Consider the following 26,634-nt stretch of genomic DNA (forward strand, 5'->3'; position numbering starts at 1 on the left):
AACTATAATACTCTCCTTAGCAACTTTGTTGCGAGAGTATAAAAATTTACCGTTTGTTGCGAATTGTGGTATAGTGGGATCATCGGTTCTTATTTCTTTCGAAATGGGAAACAAATGAATGATGTTTACCGACTCTATTTCCAACAAGACTGTGCGCCGCCTCATGTTCACGTGATCATGCGATTTGAACTCCTAGATTTTATTCTATTATTCTTTATGTTACATCAAAGGTTTAGGGCAAACAAGAAAAAAGACACTACTAGGTACTCTATGGCAGAAATTACAGCTGAAATGATGCAACTGGTCATCGAAAATTGGCGTAAATGGGTTTTATTATGCAAACGGAGCTGGAGTGAACACTTTGTTCAAATCGTAATAATTTTATTATTTTTTTTCTAATGAATCGGGTTCCGAATGGTTTCGCACCTACAAAATTTTCCAGTTCCGATCCTCAGACCTTAACGAATTTTTTCAGGAATTTTTTCAGGAAAAATTGTCTGGACTAAGTTCTATTTAGAACCAAAATACCAAATGTACAACAATTACGATTTCAAAATGTTGGAAGAATACAAAAATTATTTTCTATGTTGAATAAATATAATCCAGATGTGTTTTTCTTCGCCGAATTGCTTTTATTGTAAGATATGAGCGGAATGGAAGCTTTCCGAGTCGTCTCTGGGCAAGTTTTTGTCCGCCAAGACATAGATGCGAATTCTTAAGTTTTTACGATATAATATTTGAAAGAAAGGTTTCTGCTGCACCTCCCAAAAGACAACCCTTTACTGCTCTGGGAATACTATAAATTATTTTCCCTCTTTTCTAGTCATCACTATTTGTATTTTCTCTTTTTTTTTAGTTTATTTACAGACACTTTTATATTGTCAGGTGTCAAGTGTACATTTACAAGTATTTTTGTGTGTTTTTTGTGTCTCCACGTGTGTGATAATTGCGTTAGACGCACCATTTCCAACGACGCACTGCGGCCACTCATTTCAAGTACTTTTCTGTTTTGTTGTTGTTTGTTTTGTGCGTCTATGAATGTCTATCTGATCGCTTTCAATCGCATTTATATACATACATATCTACATATTCTATTGACATATAATATGTATATATGGCTGTGTGAGCACATTTGTTTACAGTCAACGCACCTTTTTTACGAACACGCGGCCAACAAATCTAGCGGTCATTGACAAGTATACGCAATCGACGGCAATCGACAGATGTAGAGACGTTCAAACATACATACTTATATGTATATACCTAGGTATATGTTTGTTTCACAGTTTTAGCTGTCCACTTTCATAGTTTACCGGTGCTTTAGTTTGACATTTGCGTGAATGTATCTATTTTTGTTGACTGAATTTTACGGTCAATTAAATTAGACATTTTCACCACGGAAGTGTTGCGGATAAAACACTACTGTATCTACTCCAAAAACACAATGTACTCTAAACACACAATGGTCAGCAAATTGTCTAATCTTTACACTTTATATACATATATATACATAAGTATGTATGTGCATATATTTTAGACTCAAATTTAATGGAAATTATTTTTAGCTTACGAGCTTTATTTGAGTTATTGTGCGCCCTAATGACTTTATAATGATTTCTGCATACATTTATGCAAAATTAAGTATTCATCAGAAGTGTAGTACTCAAATAATATTTTGTGCATTCAAACCTAAATTTGTTTATATTATTTTATGTAGCTGACTACTTTTCGGTGGCGCCACAGTCAAACTCGCAGCCGGCCAACCACATTCATTAACAGCCAATTCAATAACCGGTCAAGCATAGCTTACCTTTCATGGTGCTTGCTGCAGAAATACCGGCGAATAAATTAAAGTTTTCGAAAAAGAGTGTGAATATATTCAATATTGTATATTAAAATCAACCAACTATGTTTACCTTTTAACCTGTGCCTGACGGTACATATGTATGTGTTTATAAGTATTTGTACAAATTTTGATTTCAACATCTATCTGTTTCAACTGCTAGATTTCTGGAATTCATGTTTTAGCCACATGTGTAAGATGTCTTACCTAAATCGCTTATGGCTTCCACACTAGCTAAATGATCTCATCGATTAGTAAGATTTTTAATTATAAGGCAATATTTGTAAACTACCAAACATTTTTGCATAAATTTTGTTCTTCAAACAAGTATTGCTATTTTTGAAAAACATGACTCTTTTAATGTAGAAGCTTTTATGACAATAACCTATTAACAAATAAATAAAATGTGTGTGTGAAACCTCATTGAACCTCATTTTACAAGTCATTTTACAATAATTTTTATATTCTCGAAACCTACGAAGTACGCATGACCTAAAACTAAGCGAGATAGATATATGTAGGGTTTTACATACATACTTATATGTATACATAAATTATCTGTAAACAGTATTGTTTATTTTATTACTTTTATTAAATATAAAAATTAAATTGTTGACTATAGTAATTCTCTGAAGTTCTCTTCACAATCAACTGTATTCCAAAAACTTGGAACCTCGTCGCAAAGGCCACTCGTGACGGCTTTTTCTCTAATCACTTGCAGAAGAGCGATATGTGGAAGAGAGAAGTCGGTATAGGAGGAAGGTTTTCTGTAGTAAGCTATCCGTAGATCTTACCTTAGGCAACCGGATCACTATAGTGTTTTAGGCAAAAGTGGCTGCTATCAAGCTGGCGGTGTAAAAGTAATAGGATTGATTTTCTTCCGCCGCGGCTGTACTTCTGTACTAGAAGGGCGTTGCTAGCTAATGAACGAGCGGCTGGTCAGTTTTCTCCGAGCCCTAGAGAGTCAGGACAAACATTTTGGCGCGACGTGTTTCTGTGAGTGGTGCAAGCCAAAAATGCAGCGTTCGTTAGAGCAGAGGTAGACGATTAAATTCTGTGTGAAACTCGATAAATCTATATAAATAACGTAATCACGGGTCATGGATCTTTGAGTAGGCAATCTTCCGAGTTTCACACGCTGGCGTCTCCTCACCCAAAGAAGGGAAGAAAAAGCAAATCCAAAGTGAAAACAATGCTCACTATCTTTTTTGACATCAAAGGCATCGTTCATCATGAATTTGTTCCTCCTGGACAAACCGCCAATGCCAAATTTTACGTGCAGGGCCTCAAGAGATTCAAACGAAGGGTCAATCGGGTTCGACAAGACATCACAGCCGATTGGAAGTTGTACTACAACAACGCCGCGCTTCACACCCCCTTCCGCAGTAGCCCTACAGCCCAGATGTGGGAGATTTAAAGATTGGAGTCGCTACGTTCTCCACTCTGTTCCCTTTCTACAAGAAACGATGTAGTGACCGTATTCGCTTTTAAATTTTGAGAGAATGTTTATTACAGTGTATACTATCCGATAAAGCAACAAAAAAATAGATTTTTCGGAAATTTCCCTTAAAATGCTCCCCACAGCTGATTCACATAAAATTATAACTACATATATATATGCAAGCGTTATCAGAAATTAGGCATAAATGTATGTAGGTATATCCTGCTACATAATCTTCTTTATGTATACTGTGTTTCAGTCAAGTTATCTGATTGTATGTACGCTGCGTATGAGCGATATTTAAAGGGCTACATGGGTTCCATCGGATAAAAAACTGCCTTTTTCAACAATTTCTTTTTCATAAAAAAATTAAAAATTTTTATTAGATTTTTCATTGTTACATACATACAATATTAATAAAGAAATACTGAAATTTTCGGAAAAAACAAATATTTTAAACTCGCCCAATGTGACTTAATTTTCAGTAACACTTCATTTTTTTGTTTTAATTTTAGTGTATTTAATAATTTCACGAAGATTTTATTGTATTTCTGCACAACTTTATTTCCTACAAAATTTCCTTACATTCCGTTATTACCAAAAAATAGTCCTTTTTCATACCCACAACAACTTGCAATCTTATTTTTTGCACATTAATTGACTTTTCAGTAATTTACTTGTAACAAGTAAGGAAGGGCTAAGTTCGTTTGTCACCGAACATTTTATACTCTCTCGTGACAAGTTTCATCAAGACATCTCAATCTTTACTCAAGTTACAGCTTGCACAGACGGATAGACAGACATCCGGATTTCAACTCTACTCGTCACCCTGATCACTTTGGTATATATAACCCTATATCTGACTCTTTTAGTTTTAGGACTTACAAACAACCGTTATGTGAGCAMAGCTATAATACTCGCAGCAACATTGTTGCGAGTGTATAAAAATCATTGACCATAAATGCACACAACTCTAAGTGAATGCACACATGTCGAGCATCAAAGCCTAAAATGCCCTGCGGCAGAGTGGAGACTAAGCGGTTTTGATTAAGTTAACAAGCGATCGATCGATCTGACCGATTGCTGTTGTGTTGTTGTGCTCATGGCTTTGAAGTTTGCCGCTTGAATGCATTAATTGATTTCCACTTGAAGACAATTACAGTAGCCACAAACACGCCGCCGTATCTTTGTACAGATATATTTGCAAAATGCGAGTGCAAAGCCGAAAGTGCATATGAGTGTTTAAAAATTCTAAGTAAAATTCTATAAATTCTATGCCACATTACATACCAAAAAATACATACTTACACACATATGTATGTACATACATATGCACTATTGTAATGTTCCGTGGCCAAGTTTTTGGTCTCTGTTGTTTTGGTCTTTGCACATTTTCTTTAAGACGTGCGCTCATGCGTGTACTCATTGTTTACAAACACGTTTATATGTATATTGCTCCAATTCAATTAAAATTCATATGACGTAATTGGTAAGCAACACACATGTGCGCCGAACTACTGTAGGGTAGGTTATGAAGGTAACTTTGAAATATATATATGTGTGTACACACATGTTACTATATATAAGTTTATTTGTATATATTCACGTGATACACATATACATATGTACATATATAGATTTATATGCCTTCGCATGCACATTTGAATTACTTTCTGTACTTATGTCTGTACGTAAATGCTCCACATTTGGCTCTTTTGATTTTTTTTTTTTTTTTTTGCAAAATATTATCCCATGTATTAATTCAATACACGTTCAATATGTTTACACAATGTAATTTTGCCTACAAGAGGTTTGATTACATCATTATTTTGCGAAGAAAAAGTTGTGTAACTTAGTCATAAAATGTATTAAGTCATAGCTCCTCATATTCATCGATCATGACAATAACTAATTATGTAATAATGCACGCCAATAATATTTAATTTGGTTTTAGAACTCTGTGGTTTGATCAGCAGTTAATAATGCACCTACTCATTTTCGACGGAACGGCAAATACTCACTTATAGTATTACAACGATGATCAGCCTGAAAAGCTGAGTCGATTTAAACATCTTTGTCCGACCATGTGTATGGAGAAGCGGTATAAGGCAACACTTTAAGTGGCCGGACAACTAGGCATCTAGCTGAGGTCTTTGTAGCGGAGCTGGCCTTTACTGCTCCTGCAGGCAATGCCACAGTCAGTATCTACGTAGACATCTAATCAGAAATCAAGGCATTAACCTCCAATCGCATTTCGTCCAGAAGTGTATTGGGAGGCAGGGCAGCACTGCAAAGTGTTCCCAAAAGTAAGCAAGTTAACTTTTACCGGGTGCCAGGCTACAAAGGCATCGAGGGCAATGAAATAGTGGACGGGATTGCCAATGGTCTCGATCTCGATAAACATTAGCAAACCCATGTTTTGTCTATACGACGATCTCGACAGAAATGGATGGATAAAAAGTGGATGAAACGAGCTACCTGGGTGCAGGACTGCAAAAGTCATGTACACAAAATTCCTATTAGCACTCCATAGAAGAGAATGTAGGAACATGATCGGAAGACAAAGTGGTCACTGTCTGGTGGCGGCACAAGCCCGCAGCATGAGGCTGACATAACGAGAAGACTGCAGGAAAATTTTAGAGCAGGACACTGAATATGTTGTTCGAGTGCAATACGAGCTTGGAATTAACCGTGGCAGAACTTTGTCTATATTTATATTATTATTCTTACTCATCTTATTTTTTTTTTTCTCATATCGGCTCACTGCACCTTAATAATCTAGGCATTTTACCGACAAAAGCAACTTAAAACTATTCTCATTAAGAACTAAATTTCAGCCCACTTCTAGTTTGGGTGCAGATACCAACATTTATATGTGATATTCACGCTTCTGATTCATACTGCCAATCTATTAGTCTCCTTCTGCTTCCATTCCAAACCTTGTCCACAATTAAAAGTATCCTTACCAAAACATAAACCGCTACCACATCCTACACACAAAGCATTCCAAGAACTTTTTGTACTGCTCTGCAGTGTAGAGGCACCACAGTTAAATCAATTATACAACACAATCGATAATCAATGTATCATTATACATATGTATATCACAAAGTTCAGTTCGAATTGGGCAGCTCGGGAAGTCAATGTAGTCAAGAGAGTTTAGGAAAACGAACGTTGGCATCAGGTAAAATTTACTGCATCAAAATTGTAGCGCTTTTTACTAAATTTAAACCTAATGACATCTCATTCATCTCACAAAATCATTTAACTTCAATTTCAGTTCTTTCTTCCGCCTTACTTTTCAATAATTCGTCACTGCCAGAGTCTCCCCTCTGCAAATTTTATTACTTTTATGAATAGATCTGCTACACTTGTGCACAGGAGCCAAAGACGCATAACATTTAAATTTTTAATGAATTCTTTCTCCAGCCAAAGACTAAAAATCAATTAAAATTATCAAAAATTTGTGATCTTCTCTCTCCACCATGCACTTACTTATGCATGTGTGTGCACCCACATCAGTACTGACTGTAAAGAGATCAATTTCATTTTTCATTTGATGCCCGTCATTGATTTTTATGCGATTTATGCAAATTTCGCCGGAGCTACAGCCCACGCTTGAGATTCTTCGAAAGCTTTATGTGATTTTCAAATAAACAACTTACAAGAAATATTTTATTTATTACGTGTATTTTTGTTGCCGCTGAAAATGACGTGATACATACCAACGAACTTGATTGTCAGCTACCTAGGCAGTCAGGTCTTTCACCCACGCAAAGCTTGAAGTTTCAGCTAATTTAGTGGTTTTGCTCAGTCAACTATTATTTGTTTATCATATTCTGTTGTTTTCTGAATGAATGGTTGTTAACACATTGTTTTGTGCATTTGCTGTGTCCTTTTTTAGTGAAAATTTCCTCAAAACTTTGAAAACCCAAAGAAGCAAGAAATTACAAAAACAATTAAAGTTAAAATTTATAAACAAACAAAAAATTATTTCCGTTTAAGCTCGCCTTTGTATGTATGCAATTACAATTTGATCGTTGTGCTATATAAAGGGTGATCCATTTCGAGGTTTCTTACTTTTTTTTAAGAAAAAACACATAAACTTCAAATTTAATGGGGAATGTTTATTATCATTCGAAAGAACATTTTTAAGCATTTATTTTTGAAGATTATCTTTTTCAAATGTTGGCCATTGAGTCCCATTTTCGGTGACTCGTTCGAGCATTTCAATTATTATGACGCGATAATGGTCACCATTAACAGTTACGTTCTCATCGGTATCATTTTTGAAGAAACAGCAGCTCTTGAATCTCTTCAAGTTGCCTTCGTTTAAAATCTGGCAATTATGCATTTTTACATATCCATTGAGCCAGAAATGGGCATATATTATTTATTATACATATATTTTCTTCACTGCGTGCTGGACGTGGTCTATACTGTCGAACATTATCCAATAATTAGTGCTGGGTCTCAAGATTGGTGATGGTGTTGCTCAGTAACCTGATTATGTTGGCCATTAGATGAGTGAAGTGTTCGAAATATATTTTTTACAGAACGTGAATTTTCATATTAAAATTGAACGATTTGTAAACGTTGTTCAGGTGTAAATCTTTCCGTGATAAAATGTCAAACAATACTAAACAAAAATAAAATAACAGCTTGACACGTGACTGACGTGTGTTCTGTCGAAAAAGAGACTATAGAAGTACCTTTGCTTGGAGCAACTGTTATTAGCATTATCTCACTGCCTTTAAAACTTTTCTATTGCATATTCGATTAACATTACCTGCATTTAGGCTACTTCCGCTCTCAGAATAGCCTATTGTAGCTGAACTGAGTTCATAATGGAGCTGTGAACACAAAAGGATTTCTAAGTCCATTCCACTTAATATCACAGTACTCAGATCTTCTTAGAACTAAAACCGTTTTTAGAGAGTATATGTAAATATGAAACACTTGCGAAGGTTGATTCTTTAGCAGAACAAATTAAATAAGGTCTAAATTCGATTTGCCGGGCCTCCACTTAGCATTCATGTTCATCTCGAAACACCTGTTCGGCACAAATTTTATCAAGCTTAGTAAAAATATATGAGCTTAGCTATGATTCTATCCCTGCTCGATAAATTTTTACCACTTTTTCGATGTTTTTCGAATTATTAATTTGCTCSTCTTCAAGTTTTCCGACGAATATAGGATTACCAAATTTTTCATCTGACAAAAAATACTTGCAATWTTATGAGAAGTTACGATATCAACTGCCGATAGTATCGGTATTTCTTTTTTGTAACTTTTGCGCCGATTTGGTTTTAAACCCTCGACCTTCTGTGTGTTTTTTGCCCGCCGAAAATTAAACAAAATAATAATAAGCCCATCAAGACGGTTTATTTATTCGATAACCTTCCTAATTTAATTTTTTTTTGGCAGTCGGACAACACATGTCGGTAATGTAACATTTTTTTTTAGAAAATATGCCTAAATCTTTCGAATAAACATTTCGTTTAATTAATATTGTATAYAAATTCTGATACACAGACATGTATTTAAGTTATGCCGAATGAAAATTGCGTAAAATCTTCTGAATCTTCAAATAAAAAACCGTATAAACACAAATAATTAAAAAGCAAAAATATAAACTTACATAATTCACTCTAATTTACATGTATAAATGGAAATGTTCCAAATCTAAACTAGCAAATATGTATTTGTATACATTTTTCTATCAAAAATGGAAATGTGGTTGAATATTATGAACACGCCTAACAACCGCTGCCAAGCTGGAAAAATATCACAGCACAGTGTGATTTTCAACGACCCAGTCAACAGCAGCCACAATGCGGCTAGAAAACCTTGTAACAGTTCTCAAGTGTTTATATCTAGTATATGTAGATACACTACAATAATATATACTAAAATATTAATTTAATTATAATATGTTTACACAAGAATTAAGGAAATTACTATCGTAATCAGTTTTTCTCGGCATATTTTTTGGAGCCTTCTGCCGAGGCATTATATACGAAATAAGCACTTATTATGAAAATTGGGTAGTTTATGTTGCTTACTCTATGGTACTTCTAGCCATACACAATGTAAGTAATTTGGGTTACTGCTACCCGAAGCTAACAAACAGCAATTGAACAATACAACACCTTATACTTATCTTAAGTTACCAATGATTTTCATACTCCATGGTTTCCGTCTTGATACAAATCGAATAAAATCACATCAACCTTTGCTTACTGGTCATCAAATGTAAAATTAATATTTTTAATCAGATGAAATCTCAATAAAGAATTACGTTTGAAATAATTTAGCTAAATTGAAGTGTAAGAATATAATAGCCGAGAGTTCTTTATAGTTTTTGCGGCAATTCCCATAAATTTTTTTCGTAGAATAGAAAGATCTCTCCGAGCTGTTCGATACCAAACGTGGTTTTAGACTAAAAGTCGCAAGATCATACGACTTCTTCATTCTATTGTTGCAGAAAATAATTCGAGCTGCAGAGCCTAATCGAGTACAAGAAAAGTGCTCTCGACAAACAAAGACCAAACTCTCATCCCCGTCCTGCTATATGGTGGAGAAGGATGGACGATGAGAACATCTGATGAGTCGGCGCTACGAGTTTTCGAAAGAAAGGTTCTGCAGAAGATTTATGGCGCATTGGAAACATAGACATAGATCAGCGAATTAAGAGACAGTGGCTGCACTAGCTAGGCCATGTCGTCCGAATCGATGAAAACACTCCAGCTCTAAGATGGGTGCGCGCGGGGGAAGCAGAGGAAGTAGAAGACCTCAACTCCTTTGGAAGAATCAGGGGGAAGCACAGTTGGTGCGCTGTTGTAAACTCTAAAACTCTTGAGTTGAGTTTTATAAGGCTCTGGGTTCAAATCTTCACAATTGTATAAATTCTGAAATCAATAATCATTCCATATTGAAACGGACTATTCCTAGAGGGTATTTATTTAATGTTTCCTTACATATTTTTTGTTCATTAGCTTCTTTTTTCTGCAATCAGCTCGTTTGAACGGCCTAAGCAATCGGCGTCGGTGGCAATTAGTTCATTAACTCACTAGCGTCTAGCTGGGTCTGCGAATGTTGGCTGGGCAAATGTTGTTGGTGTTGGCACCATTAATTTGTTGTAGTATACTATAATACTTTTTTGCTAATTGTATTTATTCGTTAAGCAGCCGCCAGCTAAATTGGCCAGATGCACGATAAATCAGTCGCTAAACAAAAAATGTTCATCGATTTTGCGAACTACAAGCGGATCTGCGCAGCTGTTATCTAGAGCACGCCCGATCGATAAAACCACGCATCTTTATTTCTATATAACTTTACTAGAAATGTGTACGAGTGTGTGTTGTTGTAAATATACCTATGTATACTTGTATATGTCTATCCATCTAAGAGTGCGTACTTAATTTATGGCACTGTTTGTTTGGATCGCATATCAGGCATTCTGCTTGATCTTCTGCTTATTATCTTGCTTTTGTTTTTACTTGGTCTTCTTACCTTATGAAGTGTGTTAATTCTGATTTGCGCATTAATGTTGCTGAGGTGTGGCCCTCACATAGTGCTCCACACGTCACTTCTGCGGTAGCGAAATGAAAAATAACTAAAAAGTGTTGGGTGGGATTGTGCTTACTGTAAATAAATCTTCAGTAGTTTTGTTAAAATATCTAATTATAACAGTCAAACCGATAGCACAAGGAAAAGTTTTCGGGTGTGTTTGTGGCATGAGCAGGCTGCTCTTGGTTACCACCTGGCTCTGTCAAAAATTTAAGGTGCCACCATTTCTAATATAACGATAGATTGCAGTCCACTAAATATGTAGAACCTGCGCCAAAAGTTCTTATAAAACACCCAAGTAATGAAAAAACAGTAAATGTTACCCATAATCTTTCAGCAGATCACCCATAATATCAGAGTCTCATTATACCATACTACGACTGGCACTTTTAGTCTCATTTGTCTCTTCAGCAAACGACTCCATATTTTTTTATTCTCTTTTGACATTTCTCTTCAGTAAGGCCTGCCATTTCATCATGTAAGGATATACGATCCAACAACGAGTCAAAATTATTAAAATTTACTCTAGAAATTTGGAGTCAGTGGCCTTAACTTTAAAAGCGCTACGTCCAATTTTTGATCGTCAGAATCGTTATGTCAGATCAACCATTGAGGAAAAATTTTAATCCACAGACACAGTACAAAAAATTCTCATGTCAGTGAAAGAAAGAAGTGACCGTAGTGACGAGAATATTGCTGCCACTAGCGCATCAATTGAGGAAGACCCAAATCAGATTCCCGCACGTCGTTCTCAAGCGTTGGGCGTTGTCTCTATGACGTCGGTGTGGCGAATTCCGCGAAAAGATCTCAGCCTACATCCTTGATCAAGCCGTGTCAAATTGACACAAGACCTGAAGCCGCTTGACCACCAGCTTCGTCGTGTGTTCGTGAATTGCACTGAGCAACAACTGGAAAATAATCGGGATTTTTATCGATAAATCATCTTCAGCGAGAGTTTCATATCTGACTGATTGACATCGTCAATAAGCAAAATATGCTTTATTGGGTAGTCAGAAATCCACGCCTTCATAAGTCGCCATTGCATCTCGAAAAAAATTACGGTTTGGTGCGGTTTAGGTGCCGACGGCGTCATTTGGCCGTACTTCTTCCCATGGAATATTTTTGGCCCGAATTGGACGGCATGAACTTGGACAATATGCGGTTCCAACGGGACGGCGCCACAAGCCACATAGCCAGTGTCGCAATCGATTTATTGAAAACCAAGTTTGGTGAACGTGTTAACTCACGAAATGGCCCAGTAAATTGGCCGCCTCGGTCGTGCGATTTGACATCGTTAGACTATTTTCAGTGGAGCTACGTAAAGTTTATGGCCTTTGGCAACAAGCCAGCGACGATTGCTGAACTTCGTACGAATATCGAACGTGGAGGTACAGCAGTATCGGCTGATTTATGCTTGAAAACCGTCAAAAATTGGGTACAGCGTCTGGACTTCTGCAAACGTACCGGTAATGCCATCGATTGTACTTTTACAAAAATAAAGAATTTCATTGATATCCCAAACCGTTTTTGTTCTAACTTTGTAAAAACTTTTGTAGCGTTCTTATTGAAAAACCCATATGTACCCTCCATACTATAACTTATCAGTTTTTAATCTGATTTGACAGCCCAAAAAATTACCAAAATTTTTGGTAATATTCTACTTTTGTTGAAAAAACGTCGCAATTCTAATTTTTTTCTATCAGAGGTCGTTATATGGACAATTTGTTTTGACTAGAAGGCAAGAAATCTGCAGCAGAATTTTTTAGAGCCTTCGACGATCGCGTATGACTCAAATAATATTTAAAATTTTCATCAAAAATATTCACATTTGTCATTAATCTCTAGATTTTTCTATCATGTGGTCTATTTGACCCAGCGAACGTAAAAGTTCAGCCATTGGTGTTTAGTGATAATGCAAAGACAATTTTTTATTTATTGAATAAAAATTCAAATGGAATTTTTACTGTTCTGCTAAGTACATACATACATACATATTCGTTCGTAAGTGTTCAATATACATATTATTGTATATATGTATTTCACTTTCTCATAGCATTAGATCGCTTTCAAAGTCATGCACTTGAGTGTAAATCGTCTGAAAAGTCAACTGCCTTGTACAAATACATACATATATTCATATGTAGTATATTTGAACAGGCAAATACTTTTTTTTGTTTTTTCAATTACTTGTTGTATTTTTTAAAAATATTTTTTTTAATTTTTTTTGCAATTAAAATAAACTTGTGAACATAACCATTTATCCAGGCGTTTAGCTAGTCTTCATTGTTCGTCATCACAGAAGCTAGTCTTACGCTGAAGCGCTTGACATTCGTGTATTTTACTATATGTCAATAATATAACCAACAACCAAGCGTCAGGGGAATGCATCAGATCGTATGCAAATACAAGTAATAGTACTTGGAAATGTTCGTACGCCTCTGGGCACTACTAGGCATGTGGCATGTTGCGCGATTAGCTTGAATTTATTGTCTCTCATAAATATCAAATGAGCGAAAAGTATTACTACGCGGATAGCTTGATGAATTTGTGCACTTTTTTTGATACTTACAAAATTGAAAGTTAGTACATTTGATCAAATATTGGGTAGTCGAAAAAGTATTTTCGTATTTTGTCAATAGATGTCGTTGCAGTCGTATATCTCCAGTGCTACCACTCACATTGTCTAATACCATATAGTGTTGGAAAGCTGAGATTTTAAGCTTGATTTAACCAAAAACCAAGGGAAGTTCGGGGACGTTGAAAAAAAGTTATAGCTGTTCAAAAATGAGTGAAAATAATGAAGAAATTCGCTATATTTTGAAATGGCATATAGTATATTTGTTTATTTATTTATTAGTATAAACATAAAAAAATAAGTTTAATTTTGATTAGAAATACGAAAAGAGTTTTTCGACTAACCAATAAATGATCAGCGTGGCGAGCTGTATGGATATAGCATGAGTACGTCTGTCTGTATATACGTGAACTAACCTCACGGTTTTTGAGATACCGATCCGAAAATTTTCACACATCCTTTTCTCTATAAGAAGCCACTTATTTGACGAAACCATGTACTGCCGCTGACTTATCCGGTTATTGTAATAAAATGCGCTGACCAGCTTCTGGCGTATGACATGTTATTGAAAGCGTGCATTTAACGTTGCCTTTATCGAATTTTGAACGTTGCAGTCAACAATTTGAAAGCTGTCAATAAAACTGTACATTCAAGAGCAACTAACAAAGCGGTGTTTTGTCATTAAATGTTTATTTATCATTTGATCTCAACGAACGGATACAGTATATTGGGTGATATTTACTTAATAACTCTGCCTGTGTTGTCTAATAGCTGACGAATAATGTGCGAACAATAAAAATATGTGCAAATAGTATAATGATTGTAGAAATTGTTATTGCACTTTGTCATATTCTTGTTTATTTATCTATTGCTTTTATCTGCATCCTGCAACGGTTATTCCGTCATCGCGTGAGCACACGTTAATTTGCATCGAAATCAAGTACGATCTATGAATCATTCGACGAAAAGAATATGTGATGGAAATAGCTGGCGCACACTTCATGCATACGACGATCCTCCACTCCTCACACCTCACTTATGAAGCCAAGTTCACCTGCTTATAATTGAAATGAAATATTTTTTTCGTTTAGGGGTTTCTTTGATTTCTTCATTGTGCTTACGTAACTCCTTGGATATTTATAGATCTTGCAAACTGTAAATAGAAATGTAGGAATTTATAAAAGCTGATATACCTTTGCATTATTGCTTCCACTTTTATATATGTAAATATAATTATAGTGAGTGTACACTATGGCAATTAAATATAATATAAATGGAAAATATTTTGTTTTAAGTTCAAAGCCGCATGCCTATAAACTTTATACCGTAATTAAAAGTTCATTTATGAGAATTCTTACGGAATTTAGCGAAGCTTTTTTACTTTGCAATGATGTGGTCTAATAACTGCTTTTTTCCAAAATGTATCGTTTATAAAGGAAAACATTTCGATAGCATTATTCAAAATATCGCCCATCTGAAGCTGTATTATCTTCCTAACTATCTGGCAATTTGTGGGTGGTATTCCAAAAGAGTCAGTCTTGAATGAAAAAAAGTCAAGAATGTCAAGAATGAAAAAAAAACAATTTTTGATACGCCGTTCTGATGTGAAAAAATGGCGATCAGAAGGGGCAAGGTCTGGGCTATAAGGCTTGTGAGAAAAAGCTTTCCAGGTGCTGGTTTCCTAACAGTTTTGAAGTAGTCTTACAACAAGGGAAATTAATGCCTCGTGTTTAGTTGGAAATTTCATTATTTCTGAATCGGAAAATCTTTCAAAGTCTGTTCGCTTCAATTCAATTCCTTAATTTTGAACGTATCCGCTTGCTTTTAAGCATTTTAAACTTGCTTCTTGAGTAAGTGAGGGATCTACTTTTTTGGCCGCCTAGGGTGGTCTTCTTTTCATTGGTAGTGTTTTTTACGTGGCTGATCCTAAACCAAGCGCACAGGATAATGCACGAAAATTCTAGGAAAAAATGGTTTCAAGACCGGAGCAGACTTTTGTAGAACCCAAGTATGTGATCTAGTAACCGATGCCCAGAGCTTACTAAAAATTATCTCCAGCCTGCTGAATGGCAGTGAAAGCACAATTCCAGAAGATGGTGAACCAATTCCCCAATCGATGACGATGGAGCAAACGTTCCATCGCCTTACCATGAAAGAGTTTGAATAACAATTACCCGTCTGAAGTACAACAAAGCAGCGGGAACCGATGGTTTGCCGGTCGAGCTATTCAAATACGGCGCTAAAGAACTCATAAGGAACATGCATCAGCTTCTTTGTAGAATACGGTCGGACGAAAGCATGGCCGACGATTGGAATTTAAGTGTGCTCTGTCCAGTCTACACACTTGCGACCACAATCTGCGACAACAATCTGTCCACACAATCTGCGACAACGGTGGGATAAGCCAATCTCAACATCGCATATAAGGTTCTATAGAGCGTATTGTGTGAAAGATTAAAGCCCACCGACGTTATCAGTGTGTCTAAAGACCTAGAAAATCAAGACAAGATATTTACCAAGAACCAAATCTGGGAAAAGACGCATGAATAAAGGTTCGACACACACCACATCTTCGTCGATTTTAAAGCTGCTTTCGACAGCACGAAAATTAGCTCCTTCAGGATTGTGAAGGACCTCTACGAACCGTGCGACTCCTTCAATATATTGCATCTATAAGAGTCTACATCTGCTGGCGTATGAAAAATCGAAGTCCTCTCTTGCCGAACAAAGACCAAACTCTACAAATCCCCCATCTTGTCCCATACGGTGCGGAGACATGGACAATGACATCGTCTGATGAGTGTTCGAGGGAAAGATTTCAAGGAAGATTTATGGTCCTTTGCGCATTGACAACAGCGAGTACCGCAGTCGAATCAAAAGATAGCGACTGTGCTGGCTAGGTTAGGTTTTCCGGATGGAAGACAACACTCCATCTTTGAAGGTTTTCGATTCATTACCTGCCGGTGGTAGTGCCGGAGAAAGACTTCCACTCCCTTGGAGAGATCAGGAGGAGAAAACCCCGGTTGCACTTGGTGTCTTGAATTTCCGCCAAATAACAAATAGAAAAGCGACTGGGGCGCTGTTATTAACTCGGCTATGAATCCAATCGCCAAATATCGGTCAATCTGTCAGAAATACTACAATGATAGACCCCTGGGTCCGAACTGGGCTGAACTGGATCAATATTTCCCTCATGCATATGCCTCATATGAAGATTTTTTTCGAACTTCCASTTGACTTTATATTACATACATACATCGACCAAGCTAGTCGAATAAAAATCTTTGCCAACACCTATGTATAGGTATTTCGGTTACACTCGAACTTCGTGTCTTCCTACTTGCTTTAATACAAATTTATATTTTTGCTTATTTTCCCATTTCCCTCATTTAATTGCGTTCTTCTTCCTATTACAGCTTGCAAATATGTCTAAACCACTGACGAACACTTGCTGCTTCTGCCAATCTCTACGAAATGGCTCCATTATATCGGGTCTTCTGGCGATCACACTATCCATTATAACGATCGTTATAAGTTTGACATTACGCATAGATTTCAATACCATAGACTTCGATTGGCTGCCAAAGAATACCGTTAAGATTATATTAATTATAAATCTATGTATGACAATACTTATATCATTGCTCATGATTATTGGCGTAGTGAAGGTGAGTGACGGGCGTACAACAGTTTGCACAAAATATTCATAATCGTCGCTTTTTTTCAGCGTAATCACTATTTGATGATGCCATGGGTTGTTTTGGGCATTATGATAGCCATTGGTTTACTCATATCGGTGATTTATACTGCCGTGAAGTTCTTCATTGACGGTTACATGCTGACTGGTATACTATGGCTGGTCGTTGGACTACTCACAACAGGTAAGTGAAACATAGAATGCACATAATGTCACGGAAAGTTAGGTTAATTGGAACATACGAGCTCAAATCGCTATTGGTGCAGGTGTGTACAGAATGACTGAACAGTCTATCAGATCGTAACCGAGTGCACTTTATCTGGGTGCCTGGTTACAAAGGTATAGCCGGGAATGAACTGGCTGATGAGCTCGCCTGCTCTGCAGCATACACGAACATGGTGGGACCGAAACCTTTAATTGCGGTTGATCCCCCTACCATAAAGGAAGGCTGCTCCGCAAATATAAAGGAGTGACGCTGGATCCACATAACACTATATTAAAATTTATCAATATGCTGGGGCTAAGTAAGTCGTTGTGACTTAGGAGAGGGCATAATAGGCCTTAGGTCGCGGTACAATTCTCTTTTTTTATCTAATCTAGGTAAATTGGTTGAAATAGGGTTTCTGATTGCAAGTTTTGATTTTATGCCGAATTGACAAGTTCCTGAAATCTCTTAAATGTAATACCGTTTGTTAAAGGGTCAGGGGTATAAGCGTTCAGTCTAACTTCTTCTCCAGTTTTTGATGATATACGAATAATTCTCTTGCCCCCTAACTACGTGGATATCATTCCTCAACTAAGTCGAGCAGACTTTGGACGCAACTAACTAACTTCCAAGCAACTAACAAGCACTGACCAGCATTCATAGTGGAGCCATTAACCGACTCATTCCCAGTGAATGCGTACTTGGAATCAAATCACCACCCATTGAAGCGAAAAGCTCGAGCTGCCGTGAGAAACGAGAATTACCCTTGCGCAGCTTCGTTCTGAATACTGTTACAGGTTACACTCATATTTATCCAGAATACACTCTGAAATATCAAAAATTTGTTCAGCGTACAATGAGTTTCCGCATAACACTAACCACCTCTTTGCATGCCCTGCTAACCCTACCCATCTGACACCCTTCCCCCTTTGATCCGACCCTGTCCTGGAGCTACCGTTGGATGACGTCGATGACAACTTATCTAACTTGAATTAGTACCCGTTACAACAGCAACAACGGGAACCGTGTGTTCCCATTCAATGTAAATTTCGTGCCGCCTAATAGTATGCTATACATTTCGACATTCCCTAATACAGTCGAGTCTTAAATATAACTACAACATTTTTTTTTTTTTATTATTTTTACCCACCCAGGAAGGACACCCTATAAAACATGCAATATATCAGCTTGACGAGCTGAGTGGATTTAGCCATGTCCTCATTCTGTCCATCTGTCTGTATATAAGTGAAATGGTCAGTCTGTTTGAGAGATATCGTTCTTTTCTCTCTAAGAAGTCGCTCATTTGTCGAAACCGCCGATATCGGCCCACTGTAGCATATATTGACTATACAAACTGTCCGTTAAAAATCAAGTTCTTGTATGGAAAACTTTTTCATTTCACGAGATATCTTCACCAAATTCGGCATTGATTACTTTCCAAGGCAACTGTAGAACTAGAATCGGCCATATAGCTATCAGGCATAATAACAAGTTCCCGTATGGTAACCTTGCTATATATAAATAGCATTATGGCCGGTATATTTTAATTTTGATTCAAAATTAATTATTACAATTTATTAAACGAATTTCCGAAAATTTAAATTTTTATTCATCTCTCTTTAACAGCGATTCTCTCCTACTGCTGGTGCGTTGTTTACAGTGAATACGTGGTTTTGTTGCAGGAGAACGAAAGGGGACGCTACAACAAACAATTATACCGCCGTTAAGCGAGTAACGAAAGCGATTAAACGAAATTAAAATATTTAAGGAAAAATAAAAGGTGTGAAGTAACTTGTTTTCTTTTTTCAAACTGTGCAAATTAAATGTTCATACCATGAGCGTATGTACTATATAGTATGTATGCGACAGCATTTGAAAAATCAGCACAAGACAAGTAATATGCACAACACTTCAAGTAGCAGAAACTATATACTCTTCGTCATTTATTTACCAAACTAATTATAATTTATTTATAAATTTAATTTAAATTTTATAAAAGAATAAATTTTTATTATAATTCATCACATTTTTTTCACTATCTATCTACCAACCAAACTCACCGTACTTGCCTCCACAATGTGTTGTTCTTCACACTCTTTGCTCATCGTATGAATTTACTGGAATTAGTGCAAATTTTTTTCAATTAACAAAAATTTCAAAATATAAAAATACTATGTATGTATTTGTTAATATTTATGGGTACACGCATTAATATGAAATGTACATTAAACAACAAAATGTTTACTGTTTGTGTGATTGTTGTATCGAATAAAGAAAAATAACAATTTTTAACAAAACATCGGTCTTAAGTTGGTTTCTGTGTTTTATTTCATATACTGTCTACAGATATATACTTCTTTTCACATTATCAACTCTTATAAAGCAAAAATCATAGATTTTTGTACTAAATTCTTCTAAAAAAAAATTGAAAAGCATTGAAATAATGACAAATATTCATGTGAGTAGAATTAAGTATTCGCATATAAATTAAATTGGTAATCAGGCATTGTTTTTTATAACTCATTGTGCGCATATTTTGGTTTCAGTTCTTCTATTCTCTTGATAAAGTCAGTTTTTTCAATGCAACCTTCGCAGCCTTCATCCCAGTCGTTGAGAATTTTCTTCAGGTCACGAACCTTCAATTTTTTCAGATCAACATTGTTCAAGTCAATTTGTTTTTCTGCAAGTAAAATTAAAAAAGAAGTAATTTAAAAAAATTTTAAAATATGTTTCAATTTTATTTTTTACATATTTGATATTTATTTGAAAATATCAGGTATATTCGCAACAATCGCGAAAAGATTTAGTTATCAGCAACTATTGTCGTTTTTATATTAAATAACCCTTTGAGTCTTGCCTTACTAAAAAGTTTTCAAATTGATTTAAAAAGCAAGAAATAACGTTACACTCGGTTATGCCGAAACTATAATACCCTTTCCTGATACCAAAGATTCCATATATGAACTTGAACTATGTGCTAATATGCTAACTATACGCCATAGGGGTCCAATCTGAATATTTTCTTCGGAGATTATAGCGTTGTCTTGAACAATAAACCGAGCTAAATGACGGAACGTTCCCACGACAGTCAGGTCTACGAAAACCGGAACGCACCCGAATTTTTATCCGGCCAAGGACTTTCTACTCGGCAGAATTCTGCCGCTACAACAACAACCACACGAAACAAGTGCCGCGCGCACCAACAACAATTAAATCCGGATTAAACACCAATTAAAACAAAAATGGTTGTTTCTATTACCAAAACATTATTTACATCACTATTGCGATAGCAGTTGTTGTTGTAGTGGTATACAAACGACTTACAGCATTTATAGTATATATATTAAAACACTATATGTTTGTGCAAAAAATAAGAATCTTATAATCCTTAAAGGACAAATTTACAATATTTGAAAGTACATGTTGGCATTATTTTCATTGATTATGACTTACCATAACGTAAATCACAGATCTGAGCATCCTTCTTCTTAAGTTTCTCACAGATCTTATCGGCAGGCATGGACCAGCTCAATGGCTTGCTGAGTTCATTCAAAATGCCAGTCGCTGATTCTTCCAGACCACCCAGATAGTAACACTATAACAATAAGCATATAATGTAAACGCCCACAAAATGGTAAGTTCGTTTTACTTACAAATCTGTGCTCCTTATTCTTTTGCTTTTTGCAGAAACTTTTGAATTCAGCTTCAATTTTTTTATGATCCTTCTTTATGTCATCATTCAATGTATCAGCAAAACGTTTGACTGTCTTCACACAAACTGAAAATACCAATTTAAAACATATGTACATACAGAAAAATATTTGAATTGGCCTAAATAGAATATGGCCAATTGGCATACCACCCCCGCAAAAGAACTTACCTTCACATTCGTCTTCCTTCAAAGCTATGCTGCTATGAATTAGTACAAAGGCAAACGCCATTACCAGTAAAAGGGAACGCATATTGGCTCACTACTTAATAGAATCTTTATTTTTTGAAAATTCTGAAAGGATAGCAAATGCAATGTGTTTGAACGACTGTAGGGCAACAGATAGTTTATAAATTCCACCAGTTTACTCGCTACGTAAGCGTTTCTATTCTAGAAAAGTGCGTGACACTCTTTTTATACTTTTTGGTTTTTTTTTATTTTCCGCTTATCAGTACTGAAGCATACAAATAACTCAAGTTAAATGAATTATAACTATCTACTTACAATTAATTCACTAAAATTGTAATTTCCACTTTATTCTTTAAGTTGCAGTTTTATTAAAAACGAAAAGTTTTGTTTGGAAATCTTATTTCAATGCTCATAAATGCTTAACCGGTGAAATTAAAGTAATGAGAATATTTTTTGACACTCACTTGTCGCTTTGTCATTGGCTGAGACTTGCTCATATGAGATTTTGTGATGACGTAGATTTATGAAACATGGCAATACCCAAATACAGCTGTTACACGCCAGAGTTGTTAGAAAGGTTTATCTTCTTAAACAACCAGAAAAATTACAAGAAAAAAATTTATAAACGTTTAATAATTTACGATATTATATACATACGTTTTCTGCCCGCAATCTGTGAAATATTAGAACTTGGATACCGATACGCGTAGAAGATGACATTGTCAAACTTTAATTTTCATGAAACAAACTCGAATTATTGTAAAATTGTGTTAAAACTCCAAATTAAGCAGTAGTCTGATATAAAAAGTTTATAAAGCAAGTATAATAATAAGTATGATTGAGATATTCTGCATTCATTTAAGGAAAATTACAAATATTAAAAAACACGCTGAGAACACATAGAACGCGACAGACTGCAGGCGACATCTGTCAAATATTAAAATGCACACGGTTTTAAGGACACAGTTATTGAGGCAGCTGTACAACTACATAACTGCGTCCATAAGAACGTGTGTATTTATATATTTGACAGTTGTTGCCTGCAGTCTGACGCCCTCTATGTGTTCCAGGCGTCACAATCGCACAACTGACAATTGACCCTAGGGAATTACACATAGAAGTGGTGTTCATACGCAAGTTATGGAGCTCCTGCCAAATTTTCAAGAAATATTGTTTCCAATAGGCAGTAGATGTCGCCTTCAAGCATATAAAAGTCTATTCACAATAGAAAAAGTTCAAAAGTAAAGAAACGCGCGTCGCGAAATTTTAAAGGAGCTTATTTTTTCCATAACTATATTTATTTACAAATATCCGAAATGTGGTCTATTTTTGAGCAATCACAAATTGAAGATGAAACCATTTCCAATGCATTTTCATCTCGTGGTCTGTTTAAGATACAAAGTACCGAGGAGGTGAAAAAAAAAACAAATATCTATGTCGCAAACTTATATTTTGCTAATACTTTTGTTGTTAGGTAAAAGAATATCCAGAAGTAATTGCCTCATTGCAAAATAAAAAGGTCGTAATCTCCGTGGATAGAAGCTTAATACTGCTCGAAGACGAATTGGTTGCCAAATGCAGTTTTCTTTGTTTCGATGATCACATTGATGCAGTGGCAATATCCAAAACAGGATATTTAATTGTTGTCGGTCTGCAGAATGGCGAGATACATGGAATATTTGCGAAAGGTTTGCTGCTATTTAATTTAACCGTTAACTCAGAGGACATACATTTAACGGGACGCACTTTCGCGGGTATACAACAACTGAACGGCAAGTTTTACATAAGTTGTACTAACGGAAGTGTTTATCAGTAAGTAAATTCATATTTGTTTTTTTTTGAAAGAATAGTGTAACTACAATATACTACATTTTCTAGGCTCAGTGAGATCGACGAATCCCCATTAGAAGCAAACCCAAATATTACTTTGAGAGAAAATGACACGATTACTTTTAATCAGAGCATGTTCGAAACAGTGACTATAACAAAGATCATTAGCCATGAGCCTGGCTTAAAAAATTTAGAAGCAACGCTATTGGTAGCGCAGAGCAGTTTCAACACAGCTGTTGAACAATCTTTATTGTTTATAGCAGGCACACATAAGGAAGTTTTCTGCAGACACAATGGTAATATTTCCAAAATTAGTTTGCCTGAAAGTTTTAGTGGTGTGAAACGTTTATTCAATTTAGATAATTATATGTGAGTATTTGTAACATGCAGGTATTTGAAAAAATATATTCATATAATATTTGTCTTCTTTTCAGTTTACTTTTAACGAACTCTGGTCATTTAATAGAGTTCTGCGACATTACAAAAATGTTACACTTTCCTAAAATGCAAAATGATAACGAACTGCTTATCGATGAACTTGTCATTATGGAATGCAGTGATGACAATATTGAATTGCTCGTGCTGGTCAAGTCGACAGAGAGAACACATGAACGCTGTATTAAGTTTTTGGAGTATCCATGTAAATAAAAATTATTATATAACATATTTTATAGTTTTTACAAAATATTTAATGATTTTAAAATTATATTTAACACATTTATATTTCATTTATAAATTATATATAACATATTTTTTTTTGGTTCTTACAAAATATTTAATAATTTTTAACCAGCTTTTAAATGCAACAATGAGCTGGAAGTACCAGAACACGCATGGCTTGTGCAACAGCCGAAATCTTCCGCTAATTTATACTATCTCAGTGGTAAAGAGGTAAATGCAGATAATATACCAAAAGAGATTGAAATGGTTTTGGTGTCAGAAACACACCCTAGTGAACGTTTTAGGAAACTTCTATCAAAGGGGCTTTTAGATGAAGCTGAGGTAATGAAAAAAAGAAAAAAAAACATATTAACAATAAACAAAATATAACTTGTACATAATTTTGCAGAGTTTCGGCAAGCAGTTTGAACTGTGTTTACAACCGCTTTATGAGGCAAAAGCAAAACGTATACTACTGACGATTACGTCCTTCGGCGATGTAAGTAGTCATAGTTGTAAGATTGTTTTAAGGGCTTTAAATTTACTTTTAACTTTTATTATAGAATAACCCTGAATTACTAGAACAAAATTTCAAAGATCTGCTGGACGTGCTAAAACATATTGAAAACAAAGAATTTTTTAAAAACAATCGCATGATTAATATGCCTTCTCGCCGAACTTTGGAGCGTTATTTGTTGGAAATTCTGAAACATTTGGACGAAGTAAGTAAAACCAATGCAAAAATAAATTTTTGTTATAACATTTTTATTCCATCTTTAGAATGATGAAAGGGATTGGTTAGAAATACACGAGCAGTTGCGACGTTTGGAAACGCTCACAATTCTGGATCCCTATGAGGTCAATTCGGAATGGTCAAAATTCGTATATGAAGCAAATCTCGCTAAAATGATTATAGCATTATTTAAAACCGATATGCCAGCGGCATGTTTGATTTACAAACGACATGCCAGCGCTTTGAAGTTTTTAAAGGAATCGGAATTACGACAACTACTCAGTCTTATACCGAATCACACAGAACCATTTCACGTGTTGCAATGGCTGCGCCAATTCGTGCCTACCGTCAGCAATACACATCCGAAATTGACACCATACATTGCCGAATGGTGTATACAAAAGACGCGTACATTACAATATTCGGACCATTGGCCAGAGATTGGTTTGGAATTTGCCAGCAAAGTGGCGAAGATATTCGAAGAAATTGAATTCATGCACTGGTAGGGTAGGCAACTAAGCTGAATTATAAATATTTGATTTGCAACAACTGTATTAATAACTTCTTAAACTTTCTCGCCCTCACTAACTCTACTCTGGCTCCTAGTGACGTACGACGTCAACACGAACACAATATTATTAAATTTCGCGACTTAGTGAATGCATTGGAGGATTTGTCGGTGTTGAAGAAGCGCTATAATTTAATGTTTACGCTGGATAATTATTTAAAAGACTCAGTGGATGAAGCAGCACTATTTATACTACAACGCGTGCATTTGGATGATTTGAAAAGTCTGGTTAATGATTTTCTCTATCCCATATTTCAAGAGAAAGGTAAAACTCCAGTGGAGGCCATACGTCAGTACATCGCACTGTTGGTGGCCAATCGTAACTCCCTGAGCAGCTGGCTTGAGCGGTCGGTGGCGTGCATTGAACTCCTACACAACGAGGATGATAGAATGGAGTGCGCTTTACTTGTATTGAAAGTATGTAGGAGACGTTTTGTAGAAACCACACTTTATTTTATACTTTTTTTAATCATTTAGAGCGCGCCAGTGCCATGGTCGGAGGTTGTAAATCCTCTTATAAAATTTCGCTATTCTACACACCCAATTGCTACTAAAATAAATATTGAATATGAATTTCAAGTTATAAAAATAATGAAAGTAAAATATGGCTGGCCAGCGGACAGTGATATAGAGTCAAATATGGAGCTTTTTGTGCAACGTGTAATTAAGATGGAATTCCCCGAAATGTTGGATGACATACGTGTACTTACGCAGGCATCGCCGGAGAATGCCACATTTGCCAATTTCATGTGTTGTTATCAATTAGTGCGCAAAAAGAAACTTGATCGCGCCTACGAATTTTTCAAATCACTAAGTATTGAAAAACACAGCAAAGCCTGCATGCAAGTCATTGATATTTTAGCGGTTAGTGTGATAACATGTTGTGTATCTGCGAAACTTTATTCATATTTCATTTTATTTTATATTTGGTATTCAATTATAGAGCATGCTTGAGAACCCCACTGCGCCCATAGATGATGAGGACGCAGAGAAGAAAAAGGATTTAATTGAATTCTTCCAATTGATTGTGCCACATGCCGATTGTCGCAGCTTTGAGAAGCGTCTGCGCGCCGTACAACAGCGTTTTGTACTCTGCCACAAGTTTCGTCTGCAAGTTGGCGCGATCAGTGAATTGGTGCCGCTAACACAACGTTTGCAGCTGCTCGATCGCGGCATTGAGTGCATAATGGATCGTAGTCAGGCGACGGTAAATGTGCCGCGTTTCATTGTTAGCGAAGTGGGAGATTTATGTGCAGCCCTACAACTGGAAAGAGTTTACGGTGTTTTGCATATAAGTCGGCGTATACACTGTCTGCCGCTCACTAGCGCCTTAGCTTATGCTATACTTCAACTTGTGGACTGTACGCCGCAGAATAAAGATGACTTCATCGGTTTAGCCTTGGAGTTGCTAACACAGCAGATATTGGCATTGCGTAATTGTAAAGGTGAGTTGGGAAAGTTTCGTCGGTTTTACACCTTAAGGTATTTCCCTGGCTTTGATTCGTGCAAGTTGCAAGATTATAAAATTTTCGGTTGCTCCCGAACTTAGCTCTTCCTTGTTTGTTTTTTAAATTTTTTTTTATTGATATTAATTTTTTTTTTAATTGTTCTT

The 26,634-nt window shown here is 35.9% G+C and overlaps 3 protein-coding genes and 1 long non-coding RNA gene across 6 annotated transcripts in view; 2 read left to right on the plus strand and 2 right to left on the minus strand.

Moving 5' to 3' along the window:
- The window catches only part of LOC108976333, a 34,779-nt gene extending 15,237 nt beyond the window's left edge, over positions 1-19,542 (plus strand). Inside the window, exons 2-4 of the mRNA XM_018945362.1 lie at positions 16,848-17,099; positions 17,159-17,312; positions 18,960-19,542. Coding sequence (XP_018800907.1) covers positions 16,857-17,099; positions 17,159-17,312; positions 18,960-19,060 — 498 coding nt within the window. The 5' untranslated portion in view covers positions 16,848-16,856 and the 3' untranslated portion in view covers positions 19,061-19,542. The remainder of the gene's footprint in view (positions 1-16,847; positions 17,100-17,158; positions 17,313-18,959) is intronic.
- LOC108976335 lies at positions 6,476-7,188 on the minus strand. Its single transcript, XR_001993934.1, has 3 exons — positions 7,010-7,188; positions 6,780-6,944; positions 6,476-6,720 (listed from the first exon to the last, which is right to left on the minus strand). It is a non-coding gene; the product is annotated as an uncharacterized LOC108976335 (long non-coding RNA).
- Positions 19,543-19,638: 96 nt separating the features above from the next.
- On the minus strand, positions 19,639-21,814 carry LOC108976332 (mesencephalic astrocyte-derived neurotrophic factor homolog). Of its 3 annotated transcripts, none has more exons than XM_018945361.1 (5): positions 21,696-21,814; positions 21,214-21,336; positions 20,987-21,111; positions 20,787-20,928; positions 19,639-20,013 (listed from the first exon to the last, which is right to left on the minus strand). In XM_018945361.1, exons 2-5 carry the CDS (start codon positions 21,293-21,295, stop codon positions 19,847-19,849), a joined length of 516 nt encoding a protein of 171 aa, XP_018800906.1. In that variant the 5' UTR covers positions 21,296-21,336; positions 21,696-21,814; the 3' UTR covers positions 19,639-19,846. The 3 variants fall into 3 exon arrangements, with proteins under 3 accessions (XP_018800906.1, XP_018800904.1, XP_018800905.1); XM_018945359.1 differs by lacking the exon at positions 21,696-21,814 and adding an exon at positions 21,547-21,679; XM_018945360.1 differs by lacking the exon at positions 21,696-21,814 and having other exon boundaries at positions 21,214-21,679.
- A 733-nt stretch (positions 21,815-22,547) lies between these two features.
- LOC108976331 overlaps positions 22,548-26,634 on the plus strand; it is a 9,572-nt gene continuing 5,485 nt past the window's right edge. Inside the window, exons 1-11 of the mRNA XM_018945358.1 lie at positions 22,548-22,643; positions 22,706-23,043; positions 23,110-23,430; positions 23,496-23,701; positions 23,855-24,063; positions 24,131-24,220; positions 24,285-24,443; positions 24,502-24,956; positions 25,061-25,439; positions 25,500-25,886; positions 25,966-26,467. Coding sequence (XP_018800903.1) covers positions 22,548-22,643; positions 22,706-23,043; positions 23,110-23,430; positions 23,496-23,701; positions 23,855-24,063; positions 24,131-24,220; positions 24,285-24,443; positions 24,502-24,956; positions 25,061-25,439; positions 25,500-25,886; positions 25,966-26,467 — 3,142 coding nt within the window. The remainder of the gene's footprint in view (positions 22,644-22,705; positions 23,044-23,109; positions 23,431-23,495; positions 23,702-23,854; positions 24,064-24,130; positions 24,221-24,284; positions 24,444-24,501; positions 24,957-25,060; positions 25,440-25,499; positions 25,887-25,965; positions 26,468-26,634) is intronic.

The sequence above is a fragment of the Bactrocera latifrons genome, unplaced genomic scaffold (assembly GCF_001853355.1).
Source record: "Bactrocera latifrons isolate USDA-ARS-PBARC rearing strain unplaced genomic scaffold, ASM185335v1 scaffold_75, whole genome shotgun sequence".
NCBI lineage: Eukaryota > Metazoa > Arthropoda > Insecta > Diptera > Tephritidae > Bactrocera > Bactrocera latifrons.

Excerpts from the sequence above, each read along its gene's own strand:
- LOC108976332 (XM_018945361.1), bottom strand. The coding sequence starts at position 21,295 with ATGCGTTCCCTTTTACTGGTAATGGCGTTTGCCTTTGTACTAATTCAT. Across the intron at positions 21,112-21,213 it reads GAAGGAAGACGAATGTGAAG|TTTGTGTGAAGACAGTCAAA; the intron begins GTAAGTTCTTTT and ends TGGTATTTTCAG. Across the intron at positions 20,014-20,786 it reads GATCTGTGATTTACGTTATG|AAAAACAAATTGACTTGAAC; the intron begins GTAAGTCATAAT and ends TTTTACTTGCAG.